Raw genomic sequence first — 15,098 nt, 5'->3', positions numbered from 1 at the left:
TTCAATAATTGCCATCATCTCATGAAACTTATGCATTCAATTGCTGGTTTATAAGGCAAATAGAACGGCCGATCATCAAATCTGCACTTTCTATGATTTTAGAGGAAATTAGTATTCTTGAAAGTAATAAGCGTATTTAAATACATACAAAGTTTATATATTCAACACGATGCGACACAGAATAATGCTTATGTCGAATAGGTTGAAGCAAAACAAAAAGACGTGTCAATCAAGCAATAGATCATGGTCCATTTCAGCATATTAGCGAAAATGGACAATTTGTATTTAATTTATATATAATAAATCAATGCATTTTGAGTACGATCTCGTGAGCTTATTATTGAAAAACAAGCCGAAAGAATCAGATTTCTAACAATGCCATATCAAGTTTCCTCACTGTTTTCATAAAGGAAAGTGAGAAAGGCCAAAAGGTAAATTTTGCAATGATGACATTATTGTTACTAATTACGTGCAGGTTGCACGAATTGTATGATTTCGAGATTATGATCCTTAGTACATATTTGAATATCAGAACGAAACGCGAATTGATTGCACTTTTCAAAACGGTGCATCGTACTGTATGTGCCTTTCAGGCAAGTCAGGATACATTAGTCGAGATGAGCTAGACAACATAAAAAGTCAGATTTGTTCTTTGTTTTTGTAAGGCTTAGCTTAACGTTGCATATTTATCGGAGTGCATAAGCATAATACATGGTTATTTGTATGACAACATTATTGCACTAAAGTGTTCAACTTTTCCCATCCATTACGCAAGCGCTGTGAAGTCCCACTTTCGAATCGTGAACATTACTGGGTACACGTGTATATTTCACTCATTACAAGCAATTAAGGCATGACATGGCTAATATATAGTTATAGTTGTATCCCTATACTTTGCATTGCTTATATTCTGCCATACAGTACACAAATAATTCATTCACACATTACCGATGTCTGTTTTTACTATGTCCATTATGAATATTCCACTTGAGGGCCGAAACAAGAATTTATTCTTATCGCACTGTTTCTCCGTAGCTTGCCGGCTCGATCAGAATGTCATAAAACAGATAAAGAAAATTTTTCGTCTCATCCAAGTTCACACATGTGATACATTTATCATGCAAATACGGCTGAATATGTACAAGAGTAAGATAAATATATAGGGCATGGTCTATCATAATATCGGTATTTCCTTCAGATTAAAACTTTCACCGGGATAGGCTGACATTTCAATTCTATGATAACACGTAAGCTTCTTTTGCAAAATGAAAACACAAGGCGGCAGCGAATGATGTTTGGTTGTAGATTAATCGTATGTACAGCCACATTTTTGAAAATCGATAAATGTTGCAAAACTCGGTAATATTTGTTCACCCTTTTATTTACATTACAGGTTATGCAAACATTTTCCCCAACAGTTTTGCCAAGTGGTCCATGCCACAATTGTCCACATATATAATCGAACCCAGGCATACTGAAGACCATTTTCAATTGAAAGGGAAACATAAGTTTTGGACTACATTTTTTAATTACTGGCTTAAAACGAAATGAAACGTGCATTGTTATTTGTTATTTCTGAATTGAACTCTTTCAATTTATGTTAGCTCTTCCTGTGTTACAATAGTTCCTACTTAATAGTGACTATGATGCTCTAGAAAATATAGCTCTTATATTTTGAAGCTATTGATGAAGTGGAACGAAAGAATAAATTCATTTTAATTGACAAACATGTTTCAGTCGCTACAGAAGCTGCGCAATTTATTCAAGTAACAATTTGACCGGATGAAAAATCTAAGAAGCTTGCTGGATAATCTCAGTAATGAGAGCGGACTTATTGTCATTGATGGTATCCAAAAGTGTTGGTCAACGATATATAATCAAGATAATGAGGCTTTTTCCAGAGTCTGATGTATGGGCTCTCGGTATGTTATTTAATTAGTGTTCATGACAGTATCTCTGGAAATATCAACCGGATAATTCAGGCAAAATCCTTTCATACTCTTGTAACTGCAGGGATATATAAAAAAAACAACAGACAAAACAAATTCAAACTCCTCCTTATGTGCTGAAGTACAAATCGAACAAAGTTCCTGACATATTAGAATATTTTAAACAAAAATAATGTAATCGATACTAGCAATATCGTATTGTTATTTATTTAGTACTCAAATATTTAAGAGTTTACTGATGAAAGTCCAAAGGTCTATATAACTATAACCCTATCTATTCTTTATCTGAGATGATGTAAGAGTTACGTCCCTTCGCTGTAATTGTGCAAAAAGCAATGCTTTGCAATGAATTCGCATGCGTCAACAAAATTATTAGTAAACAAATTAGGAATTACATTCTTCCAATTTCATATATGCTTATAATGTTTTGTTTAATAGAAACGATTGTTTAATTGAAATATTTGGAAACGTGACCTTTGCAAGTTAAAGGAATTAACACTGATTGCCTTTTGGAATTCTGAATCCATTTACTTCGACATAAGATTGTACCTGATTACACTTAACTTACATACACATATTACAAAGTTCGTGTGTGTTTATGGGCCATTTAGCATTAAACATATTGTTTCATAATGATATGACGTTGTTGGATTTCTTATTCAAGTTATTGTCATTTACATGAGTATGTGTGTCCCATAGATCTTGCTTTAAAATGCATGAGCTCATAACCTGGAAACAGATGTGAAAACATGCATACTATTTTGAACGTGTATTTGTATAAAATTATTGCGTTCGTGCATTATTTTTAGCCCATATTTCAATCCCGATTTTACTTATTTTACTTACCTTCAAAAAAAGAATTCGGTACAAACATATGATACCTTACAACGGTTGATTAGACCTGCAATTGTGGAAGTGTTCGATTTTTAAAAAAACCTGGTTTAATAAAGAATCTGATTTTGCTGGTGAACATTGCCATTATATGTTTACAGTTTGTTGTGTGATTGTACGAAGTGTTATATCAATAGTTTCCATGCTTTGGAAAATTGTAGAGTACGTCTTGAAAGAGGTAAAGGCAAAAATAGACACAGAAGCGATCGGGGTACAATTCTGTATGTGCACCTGTGTAACAAGTAAAATGTTTTGTGTTAAATTTTACTGCCATGTTGTATTACAAAAACATGCAAATGTTGAGATGACTTCTGACACACATTCATCCTTGCCATAAACCTTTGAATGTAAGTATTCTAAACTCGTCATTTTATTTGCAAGTTCCATCTTGTGCAACGGTAATATTGTTTGTGACATCCTCTCTAGTGTTTTGTGGGTTGGCTGAAATATGTATTAAACTGCAAATTAGAGTAACGTTTTCACAAAATGTTTTCAACGAATCTTATTGTTTGTAATCATGAAGATGGTACATTGTGAATGCAGGGAAATGTAAGTTGTGTTTATGTAATCTATTACAATGAGGATCCGTTATGGTAAGTCGTTAATAATGCTGATTAAGTGTGTATTCTTGTACTTTGGGTTGAGCTATACTTTCTAAACGTTTCTTCCATTTGTTTATCTATGTATAAAATAGTGTTTCCGTGTGTATTTGCATTATAACTTCATGCTCTTGTGTGTAACAATTGCAAGACCTACATTTAAATCTTTAACTTGATAATAAAATAATAATAAAATTGGTACTTGCAAGAGGAATAATTATTAAGAGAATTGTTTTAACATTGTAGCATTCTTCTCAAGAAGCTTATTGTTTTTTTATGTTAAAAACAGCGTAATGATAAATGTAAATGTAAACTTAAAGATTGTTTCTAAATTGCATGAGAAATTACGAATGATACAAGATTTTAATTCAGACTGTTTAAATGATGCCCATTTTCAGATTTATTCTAAACTTTACCTTTGACTGGTGGGATGGTCACGTTCAATAGTTACGTACGGTCCTATATTGACATGTCTTTCAAATGTTAAAAGACTGGTGTGTTCAATGTCGGTTATGACTCTAATTTATTTCATACATATGTAGAGCCTTGTGGAACTACAAGTGTCTTTTCTCAGTGCAAAACCGTATCAGCTACCTGTTTTATACTATTGTCGCATAAAAAGAAAACAGAAAGAAAAATATATATATGTGTGTGTGTGTGTGTGTGTGTGTTACTATGTGAAAGCAGCAAGCTTGTCATCTTGGGGAAAAAAAAATGCATATTCATTGCCATATCTCCTGCTCTCATGATTAACGTCGAAATCAATGAAAGTCAGTGTCCTTTATTATATATTCTCTCACTTTTTAACTACTTCATGTACTTGGATTAAATTTTATCCAGCTTCAAGCTTGATCATGCAGCTTTGCTTGTTTCTAGCAATAAGGTCCAACATGTTGGTAGAGTAGAGAAAGGCAGGAAATGGGCATATAATATGATGCGTAATACTCCCGTCACTTAAAGCCTCGAGGTTGTGTCACAACTCAATATTATGAAGCCATCTTCAACGTCAAATCTGTAGGCACAGTAAGTGGTATTATCTACATGATTACACCCTGAATTTATGTCACACTACCATGAAATAGAGAGTGTTTTATATATGTGCGTCTTGTTACTTTTCTCATAGAATTTTCATCACGTTTAGCTGCATGAATCTATAATGATCCATGGTTCAAAATACTTAAGCGTAAAAGGGAAAAGGATGCACACGCACTGCTTTTCTGAAGATTTCTTTATAAAAAATAACGTTATATTAATTGCAACAGGACACAAAATGTTGGTACCAAAGAACACTCCACATGAACATATTTGTTAAATAGGTTTAACATGACTAGTGTTCCAACCGCTATAGCATCATATAGAGTGAGACATGGCACTTAGAGTAACATACATTATTCATGTTTTACCAGTGCTGCCTTAATTTATGAAGAAGAATAATTTTAGTCTCCATAATAATCATATCAAAAGTTTATATCTCAAAAAATAGTTTATTTGTTTAAACATAATTGGGGCATTTTAGGCAGGTCTTCTGTGCGGTAACTTTAAAGAGCAAACATAAAAACTCTGCTGCAACGAAATCAACACTACATTCTTTAACCTAACCCCAACCCCAATCGCCGAAAAATATCACACTGATTAAGGATTAATCAAATAATTGTTGGACATATTTATATTAGGTCATAATCGACAAACATATGTGTGTATTTTCTCCCCATGATAGTCAGGTAAAATAAATAATTTGCACACCTTCCTTAAGACCACATCGTGTGAGGTTGCCAAGCGTTCAAGAAAAGTTCAACGTAACATGTTTTACTTAATGTTGTTTCCTATAGCCTCCATAACAGCCAACCATTTTTGATATCAACTAAGCAGAAATTCTTTAAGTATTTTCTTTATCATCTATCATGTCAATTTAATTCAAAGTTTACAAATAAAATTAACAAATCCCACATTTTCTACAATAAATATATGTATGGAGACCAGGAAACTGTCCGAGTTTGAACTAACCAATCCTTTGGGGGCGGGGAAGGGGCACCTAAGATCTTCTTTCAAGCCATATTATTTTGTCTCTATTATCTCAACATAGTTAATTCGATTAAACTAATGCTGCTGGAGAAAATATGTTCCTTATCCAAACATTTGAGTAAGATTTATGTTCAAGCTATATGAAGTCTGGTAATTTGTAGCTTTGGGATTAAAATAATAAAGACCCACTCACCCACCCGAAAATTAAATGGGCAATCCTTGAATTTCATGCAACCAGGAGATCAATATCTGAAGCAAATTTAAAGTCCTTTCTATTTTAGGGATAGGGGATTATGAAATCAAAGCAAAATAATGAACTTGCAAATAAAGCAAGAAATCTGTAATATAATAAGCATAACTGTAAAATAAAAGATAGCAAAGCTCATATAGTACAATCTAATTTTAAACAAAATAAACGAGGTTAGAACAAAACAGATAAATGTTAAAAGATACATATGACATACGAATAAAAAAGCAAACTCCAACTGAAATTATGTTATTTAAAACAATTAGATAAATGATAAAATAAAACAAACGAGGCACAATCGAAACAGAAAACTATCAAAAGTAATTACAAAGAAAACGACGATATTTTCGTCCACATAATAAAATCTGGACACATTATTATTTTGATGGTTATTGTATTGTCTAATAATCTTACGGTAGCTCGACGGAAAAGCTTATAGATATTACTAATTACTTGCTGTTCTTCTATCCATGAATAAAATTAATATGTATATGGAAGTGTAAACCTTGGGGATATTCAAACTTAGAAAGAGGATTGCATTTCTCTTCTTTTAGAGAAAAAGTAGATATTTATCAAATAATTGATGAATTAGCAAATATATCCGACATTTTCTTATAGTTTTAATTCTGACAATCTTAGGTCACGTGGTTAGGCTCGAATAAACAGTAACGCAAGAAAGAGTGAAAACAACAAGTTTTAAAAAAATACAATAATTGTTTCCCCTGGAAAAATCAAAAAATAATCCAAGAATACAATTTTATTAGTCCTAATAACAAAATGTTCGACTGAAATCAAATTCGAGCCCCAACGAAGAATCCAAGATGGAAGACGATGACGTATGGTGCAATCTATAGTGTTGAAGTCTATAGTTACTTGTAGAAACAGGAATTATCAATCCGGTTTTGAAGATCAAAATAAATTTCTTATAAGAACTGTCTTTGATTAAGAATCTCACATGAGCACATGTATTTTTCAGCAAAAAAATAATAGAATAAATCCTTCTGAATCCAAGTAATTTGAAATAACTCCAAACAGCACAACATGCAACTTCCAGTTTAACAGCCCAGCGTCTACTGAGAATAATTCTCCAAAACAGAGGTTTCATGGTCTTCAAAAGCGTAAACAAGGCGGTCACGTGATCATGTTCTGGAAGCTCATATAATTATGTAATTATTAAAGGCCGCATATACCCAGTGTGACCCTGAAGAAATCAATCATTGTATTCTAAGAAATAAATAAAAAAAATTGTTTACTTATTAAACACGAAGTCACATCATGACCTCGACAACAACCAATAATTTTAAAATAAAATAGAACTTGTTTACGTGGTCGCTGCTAATGTTTAATTAAGGTCAGGATCTAGATCAACATCTGGTGTTTATACAACAAACAGTCACGTTCAAACTATTTTCTGAAAAAGTATCATCTCTAGTGAAAAATTTACATTAAAGTAGCATGTATTGAAAAATAATTAAAAAATAGAACTGACAAACAACTAAATTGATATTAATTTATATTAAGTTATATATAATTAAATCAAATATACATAACACCAAGTTGCGAATTTCAAGGGAATTACGTTTAGAGAATTAAACAATTAACCTTGCAGAATTGGTACAAAATAAGAACAAAAAACACGCACTTTTTCATTTTGACAACTCTGATGCGCCATGGTCAAATGTTTTGTGCTCTTGGCTCAATATGTGGAATACATCCTTAAATGAAGGAGCGCCCTCTAATCTTTTCGCAAAATACATCAATTGACTATCGCTTTCGTTCATTTGTCAATAATGTTTGCGCATGAGTGTTTTATAACAGTGTTTCTTTATACTCTCTGATATATCTTGTTTAATTTTACGTTAGCTTATCCTGTTTGAGTCATGTTTTGTTTCCTTTTATTCTGTTTATTTTGTTTATCGTTTGCGTGTTTCATTCGTGCTTTGTTTGTGTCCCCTGGCATTTGTTTTGTATTCACCTCGTTTGTTTTGTGTTCAACTCGTTTGTGTTGTGTTCGCCTCGTTTGTTTTGTTTTCATCTCGTTTGCTTAATTTTCACCTCGTTTGTTTTGTTCAAGTATTGTTCCTATTATTTAGATGCCATTATTTTGTTTGTCGTCTGACTGGTTCATTTTTAGTTTACTTTGTTTTCTTTCATTTTTCTCTGTTTCATTTTTGACTCGTTTGTTTTATTGAGTTTCAATGTTTTAATTTTAAATGCCGTTGTTTCTTTTGGCATTTTCGTGTCTCATTCGTGTCACATTGTGTGTTTTATTTTGACATTAGCCTCTTTAGTTAATATTGATCTTAATGTATGAGCTTTAATATTTTTATTTTACAAGCATGATTTTGCATTTTATATTGTCTTATTTTGTTTGAATGTTACTTAGTTTGTTTTTATTTCATATTGTCAGCGGCGATGGCCTTCCATAAAATAATCCTTTACTATAAAATAAAATATTATGAAGGCAATAACATCCTCTCTCAAGCTGTTTACGCCTTAGGTTAACATTTCGATTTGTCACGTGATCATATTACACGGGACTAGATCTATTTTTAGATGAGGATAACCCTTCGTACATCACAGTTTGACTGTCTTTAAATGCGAGTTTTCTGTCTTTTGGATTGAACACATGATTAATTGAAAAATAAATTTTTTTATTCAAATCAATTGGAAATCCAAATAAAAGTAAAATGTTTAAAAATGTATGCAGTACTGTTCCCTTACTAGGTACACAATTGCACATATTGACATTTAGTCGTACTCGGGAGTTATGGAGGACAATTACTGCCATAATTGCGTTCGTGTATTTTATTTATGCGTATGCATTTTCTATTATAATATGATGAATATTCGATCCTACATTATCTTAGTGCATTTTATATTAGTTCCCTGTTGCATAATCCAATTTATATCAAATGTAGAATATAAAAATGAAGAATAGAATATGCATTCTATAGTAATAGAAAATGCATGCATACAATTATGGCGGTAATCCCCCTTTATAGGCAATAGCTGCCGATACACGACTTAAATCCAGATAAAGAAAGAACGAATGTATCCATTATATTGCGGAAGGTAAGCATGGACAAGGTAGCCACAGATCTCCTACTGAACCCACAAACCATAACTAAATTGCATTTTCTAGCAGGAAAAACAAAACGAAAAGCAAAACACTGCTTTGAATGATATTTTTAGCTAAGTTATACCTACGCAGATACCCATACTTTTGAAGCTAACCGTAAATGTTGGTTCATTTATTGTATTTTATTTATAGTAATTGGGTCATTTCATGTACACCACAATTATAACATAAAAATAGTATTTTGGTTCGCTGCCATTGTTTAGCAAGTCGAATTACCTGGATGCAACATCGCAACAGCCTTTCGACCCCCATTATCTCCCCCACATTTTCAAGCAATTACTTTAAGATATTTCCTCTTTTAGTGTAAGATCCCGGTTTTGTGAGGTAATTAGGATGAAAACATTCCTCACTGAAACTGTTTATTTTTTGCACATTATTTTGTGAAAGGCTTTGAAAGATGGAACTTCGTTAACAAGACAGTATTGTAACTAATGATTTTGGGATTTTTTTCTGTTTAATTTGGATGGGATGGGGTGGGGTGGGGGCTAAATGATTGTGTATGTTTTAAGATAACTGTCTTGCTAAATATAAAATACAGGCTTTAGTTTCGTTTTATCTTATAGCTGTAAAGAGAATGAAAAGTAGATAATATGATGTGTTCATTTAATCTTACAAACCGATTAAACATTATGGAGCCATATACATTTGTCATATCGTGTGATGGCCTCTTGTGAAATTATCCACGTTAACAATGAATTGTTTGGTTTGAAACGAATGACAGAATGCGTATGCATGCATTACATGTCATGGTTGTATGAGTACATGAAGTTAAATGGCGTACGAGCACATGAAGTTAAATGGCTGTATGAGTACATGAAGTTAAATGGCTGTATGAGTACATGAAGTTAAATGGCGTACGAGCACATGAAGTTAAATGGCTGTATGAGTACATGAAGTTAAATGGCGTACGAGCACATGATGTTAAATGGCTGTATGAGTACATGAAGTTAAATGGCTGTATGAACACATGAAGTTAAATGGCTGTATGAGTACATGAAGTTAAATGGCTGTATGAGTACATGAAGTTAAAAGGCTGTATGAGCACATGAAGTTAAATGGCCGTATGAGTACATGAAGTTAAATGACTGTATGAGTACATGAAGTTAAATGGCTGTATGAGTACATGAAGTTAAATGGCTGTATGAGCACATGAAGTTAAATGGCTGTATGAGTACATGAAGTTAAATGGCTGTATGAGTACATGAAGTTAAATGACTTTATGAGTACATGAAGTTAAATGGCCGTATGAGTACATGAAATTAAATGGCGTATGAGTACATTAAGTTAAATGACTGTATGAGTACATCAAGTTAAATGGCTGAATGAGTGCATCAAGTTAAATGGCTGCATGAGTACATGTAGTTAAATGACTGTATGAGTACATGAAGTTAAATGACTGTATGAATACTCAAAGTTAAAATGTTATTTGGTGTGTGATTTGGATTTTTACGTAGCTTTAACTATGTTACAGTCATATCGCTACGATGTCTGCAATGTGGCACTTTATAGTGATGTCTAGCACTGGGGCATCATGCCGCAGACATGTAGCATGATGCCCCACCCAGTCACATTATCCTGACACCAGGTCGACCAGTCCTAGCACTAACCTCTTAATGCTGAACGCCAAGCGAGGCAGCTGTTAGTACCATTTTTGTAAGTCTCTCGTATGACTCGGATGGGGATTGAACCCACGAACTGCCGCATCCGAGGCGGACGCCCTAACCACTAGGCAACCGGAGCGGTTTGAAGTTAAAAAGCTGCATTAGTAGATGAAGGTAAAGGGCTATACATGTGCATGCAGTTAAATGGCCGTATTAATACATGAAGTTAAATGGCCGTATGAGTACATGAAGTTAAATGGCCGTATGAGTACATACGTTAAATGGCCGTATGAGTACATAAGTTAAATGACTGAATGAGTACACGAAGTTAAATGGCCGTATGAGTAATGAAGTTAAATGGCCGTATGAGTACATACGTTAAATGGCCGTATGAGTAATGAAGTTAAATGGCCGTATGAGTACATACGTTAAATGGCCGTATGAGTACATAAGTTAAATGACTGAATGAGTACATGTAGTTAGAAAGCTGCATGCGAACATTAAGCTAGATGTTTGTAGGAGTGCATTAAGTTAAATGGCTGTACGAGTACATGATGATAAATTACTGTATGAGTACATGAAGTTAAAACCTAGCCAAACGTATCGACATAAACTCGTACGTTTCGGACCAAACAATGCACCAAATGTTTGTACTTAGTACTATAATCATGGTGTCCATTTATTTCAGGAGGGGTCTGTCCTGCTAATATATTTGACTGATTGTATATAAATTTATATCGAAAGGCCACAATGTGTGTGTGTGTGTGTGTGTGTGTGTGAGAGAGAGAGAGAGAGAGAGAGAGAGTTGATGGTGGAACACTTGTAGGATTGTGGAGTGTTTCAATTCAACCTGTAGCTAACTTGCGGTATGGTCATTAATTTAGAAAAATCAATGTTTAATAATAAACAAAATATCATGAATAATACAGTCGGAGATTACACAGGACCTTCTGTCGAAATGAGAGGGTGAAGTGTGGTTTCTTGACAATTTGTATCATTTGGTTGGAACATTCACATAATTAAAAAAATATAAGACTCTGGAAGAAGAAAGCAAGTATCCACAGCTCAATACTCCGTGATTACAATTAACATTATTTAACCCGCGTCCCTAGTTTCATTCCTATTGGAACTTTTTCTTCAAGCAAGAATATAAACTTCGGATATAATTAGTCGTTCAACTGGAATAACAGGGCGGTAGAAAGATGCAAAAATCAGTCAGAACAATTTATGCTTGCTGTCGTAACAATTGTGGTGCACTTCGCCCGGGGGGGGGGGAGGGGATCAACAAAAGACATCAAAGTGATGTGCATTTCTAAAACAACGTCCGAGATTATTTCACGACTGGACGAAAATGATTAAGAGCTAATCCAATCTATTTCATTCAGCTATTACTGCGCCTTCTGCTATCATAATGGGGCATACATCGGATCGATCTTCAGCCACGTTTTACCAGTTTCATACTTAATGGAGTTTTAAGGGGCTCCGAGTGGCCGAGTGGTCTAAAGCGCTCTTCGTTACGGATCACTGCCATCTCACCTGTCTGCGGCGGTTCGAGTCCAAGATTCACCTAATGTGGGTATGTGAGAAAACTTGCCAGTAGCTCCTCGTGGGTCGGTGGTTCTTTCCGGGGTTTTCGCAGGTTCTACCATTAATACTGGCCGCCATGTATAGCCTATCGTGTGCTGAAAATGGAGTTAAACCCCCACAACAACAACAACAGCAACAAAATGGAGTTTTATGAACTGAAATCTTTCAACAGCACAGAACAAAATTCAAGCTGGAAAGAATTAAAAATGCTACTTCGTGTAATTAAAAATGCATACAAAATCACTCATGTGGAATCTGAAGTATAGTATTCATACACTTAACATGCTTTGTAATACATATTGGCAGATGTAATGACACAGTGTAGAAGGATAGAAAATACAAAACTGAATCGTGCAAGATAGAAGAAGCAACATACAATAATAGAAAGCACGAGCATGAAATTAAAATACAAGTACGCACGTATGGCGGTAATGACCATAACTAGCCAAAATAGAGTGTATGGTTCGAAATATTCACTCTTGTATTACTGTATGTTATTTATGACACAAAACCAAACCATTATCTCCTTATATGGTGTCGCCTAATCTAAAAAGCTTACTCAAAACAAACTCGGTGTATTGATGTTTAGCAAATGCACTATAGGTTCATTCTATTACAGTATATGGACGTACACGTTAGGGCTTGTGAAGTTTTGTTTGCGATATTAAATTCCAGATTTTCTTCATGTAACACTATCGGCTAAACATGGAAATGTGAGGGCAATCATGTATGGCTCATTTCCAAATACTGTCCAAGCTTGTAGAGTAAAATCGATGACAACACAAAATTATGTATTTCATTTAATTAGTGTGCGCTTTGCAGTTCAAGTGAACTAAGGAATATGCGTAAACATTCATTGTTATTTTATCGACAAAATTACGGAAATGTGGAAAGCGTTTATATTATTTCCTAAAACGTGAATATCACAGAATATACAATTAAATCTTCTTTTGCTAACCGTCTTGTACGCTGAGCCTAATGTATGGCACAGTAAAGTACAGACTTCATCAACGAAGTTCAAAATTATATACACAACAACTCAATGTAAGATGTTTGTTTTTAATTTCATTGAGAGTCATTGCTTATTTAGTAAAAGGTAAGAGAAAAGACTTAAAATTATTTAGTACATTATGACTGAAATTTACGAGTAGTGATACTTACGACATCAGTAAAATCTTGCAAGATACCAATCAAGGGAATCAGTTTACTTTCGATGATGTCGGCTGGAGAAAACAGTTTGTTTTCCAAACGTATGGTGGGTGTTGTGTCAGTCTTTAATACTGCTGCAGAAATTAATTGTTCAATATCTGGACCTTTCTTTACTATCTCGATGTCTGTCCCCCGATCTCTTAGACTTTGTGCATTGTCCCTGGTGTTAGAACACGAGCTGAATTCTTCCTGCATATATCTTTTGAAAACTGCGTTTTGCTCTCTAAGGAGGTGGTAAACATTTTTGATTTTTTCTTTAAATTTTGCCGCTTCTTGGTCAATAGCTTTGTGCAGTTGTGAGCACTGGTCGTCAACTGCTTTTAATTCCTCGCGCTCAGCATCATTAATGCTTCTATCAAGCTCCTCTCCCTTTGCTGTGGAAGCCTTGATAAGTCTCAGCTTGTCTGAACATTGATTCAATTTCGTATCAAGGGTCTTTTTCACTTCTGCTGCCACATCAGCTACAGGTTTCGTGGAATGATTTTCATGCTCAACGACTTTGCACATAAAACAAATAGGCACTTTACAATCTTGGCAAACAAGCCTGATTTCATCTTCTGGATGTTGATCACAGAACACACGTTGTCGGATTTTACCTTTCGTTTCAGAATCCAGAGTTCCCAAATCACATAATTTGTGATGCTTACTAACTTTCAATTTTTCGTGGACATAACAACATGACTGGCACAAATTCTCCTCGCAGTCCAAACATCTACTGCATGCAACGTTTTTCGGACCACAAATCTCACAAGGGAATTTCTCACTCGATTCCGTATCGATGTAGAAATTACTTTGAAATCCCGAAAGCCCACTCTCCTGTAGATTTATACTTGTCCTGCATATGGGACAATTAAATCGACCATTGTGAAGGTTAACCTGCACATAATCCTCCAGACACTTGTAACAGAAACTATGGTGACAGGATATTAACTTCGGATTCTTAAAACTATCCATGCAAATACTGCACTCCTGTCGACTTGCCGCCATTTTCGAAGACACTTTCGTTTTGTTCCACCAACAAGGAGATACGTGTATAGCAGGCAAACTTGTTAGCATCACCTGTTGGATGAAAGTTTTATATATTTCAGTGAGTGTCGTAAGTTCAATGATTGCTCCCTAGCTCGGGCCATTTTCCGTCAGGTTTTGAAATAACTACCTGACGGATATCACCGAGCGATGATCCGATCGAGATGAGGGCCTTTAGAGGCAATATTACTTAGGGTGAAAAGTTAACAAGACAAAACGTACTCAACGAAAAAGGTATTAACGTCAAAAACCATAACAAATTATAAATTTACTCAAATTAAATCAAGTCCAAGCAGGGGGAGAGATATAGTGATGTTGTGTAGTATATTACATTTTCCGTGTATTATAATACAATACTTTTCTATAAGTTGTACATAGGCATGATCGGTTCAAGGCTGATTTCACTGATCACCATTATAAATTTATTTCAGAGTCTATGTTGTCCAGTTATATAAGAAACACATTCCGTCAGATGATCTAACGATGTTTGACCTTTCAATAAGTGAAGATCTAATCGATTTTTGATACATTTCATCGATCTGAGTACCAAACATAAGTACAGTTATTTTGTATTTATTTTTGTAATATTTTTTTATATTTTTCATTGTTTTTATTTTATTATTTTATTTTACTTTGTTTGTTTTTGTTTGGCGTCTTTATGGGGGTGTTGTTCGTTTTTTTTTTGGGTGGTATTGTTTGTTGGTTTTCGGGGTATTTGCTGGTGGGAGTTTAGTTTTAAATTTTGACACAAATATCCAATGATGATCAAAACCCTTTGATTCAATTATTTCACAATTCTAAGCTCCACAGTCTGGAGTTCAGCTA

At 34.2% G+C, this 15,098-nt stretch overlaps 1 protein-coding gene across 1 annotated transcript in view; it reads right to left on the bottom strand.

Moving 5' to 3' along the window:
- LOC149774000 (E3 ubiquitin-protein ligase TRIM45-like) overlaps nt 1-14,385 on the bottom strand; it is a 315,416-nt gene extending 301,031 nt beyond the window's left edge. Inside the window, exon 1 of the mRNA XM_089945900.1 lies at nt 13,200-14,385. Within this exon, the coding sequence (XP_089802026.1) occupies nt 13,200-14,303 (1,104 nt within the window). The 5' untranslated portion in view covers nt 14,304-14,385. The remainder of the gene's footprint in view (nt 1-13,199) is intronic.
- Nucleotides 14,386-15,098: the final 713 nt, after the last annotated feature.

This window comes from Sinohyriopsis cumingii, unplaced genomic scaffold, assembly GCF_028554795.1.
Source record: "Sinohyriopsis cumingii isolate HCF-2022 unplaced genomic scaffold, ASM2855479v2 utg000452l, whole genome shotgun sequence".
NCBI classification, from domain to species: domain Eukaryota; kingdom Metazoa; phylum Mollusca; class Bivalvia; order Unionida; family Unionidae; genus Sinohyriopsis; species Sinohyriopsis cumingii.
The sequence above is the reverse complement of the archived record's forward strand: the minus strand, read 5'-3'. Positions and strand labels throughout refer to the sequence as shown.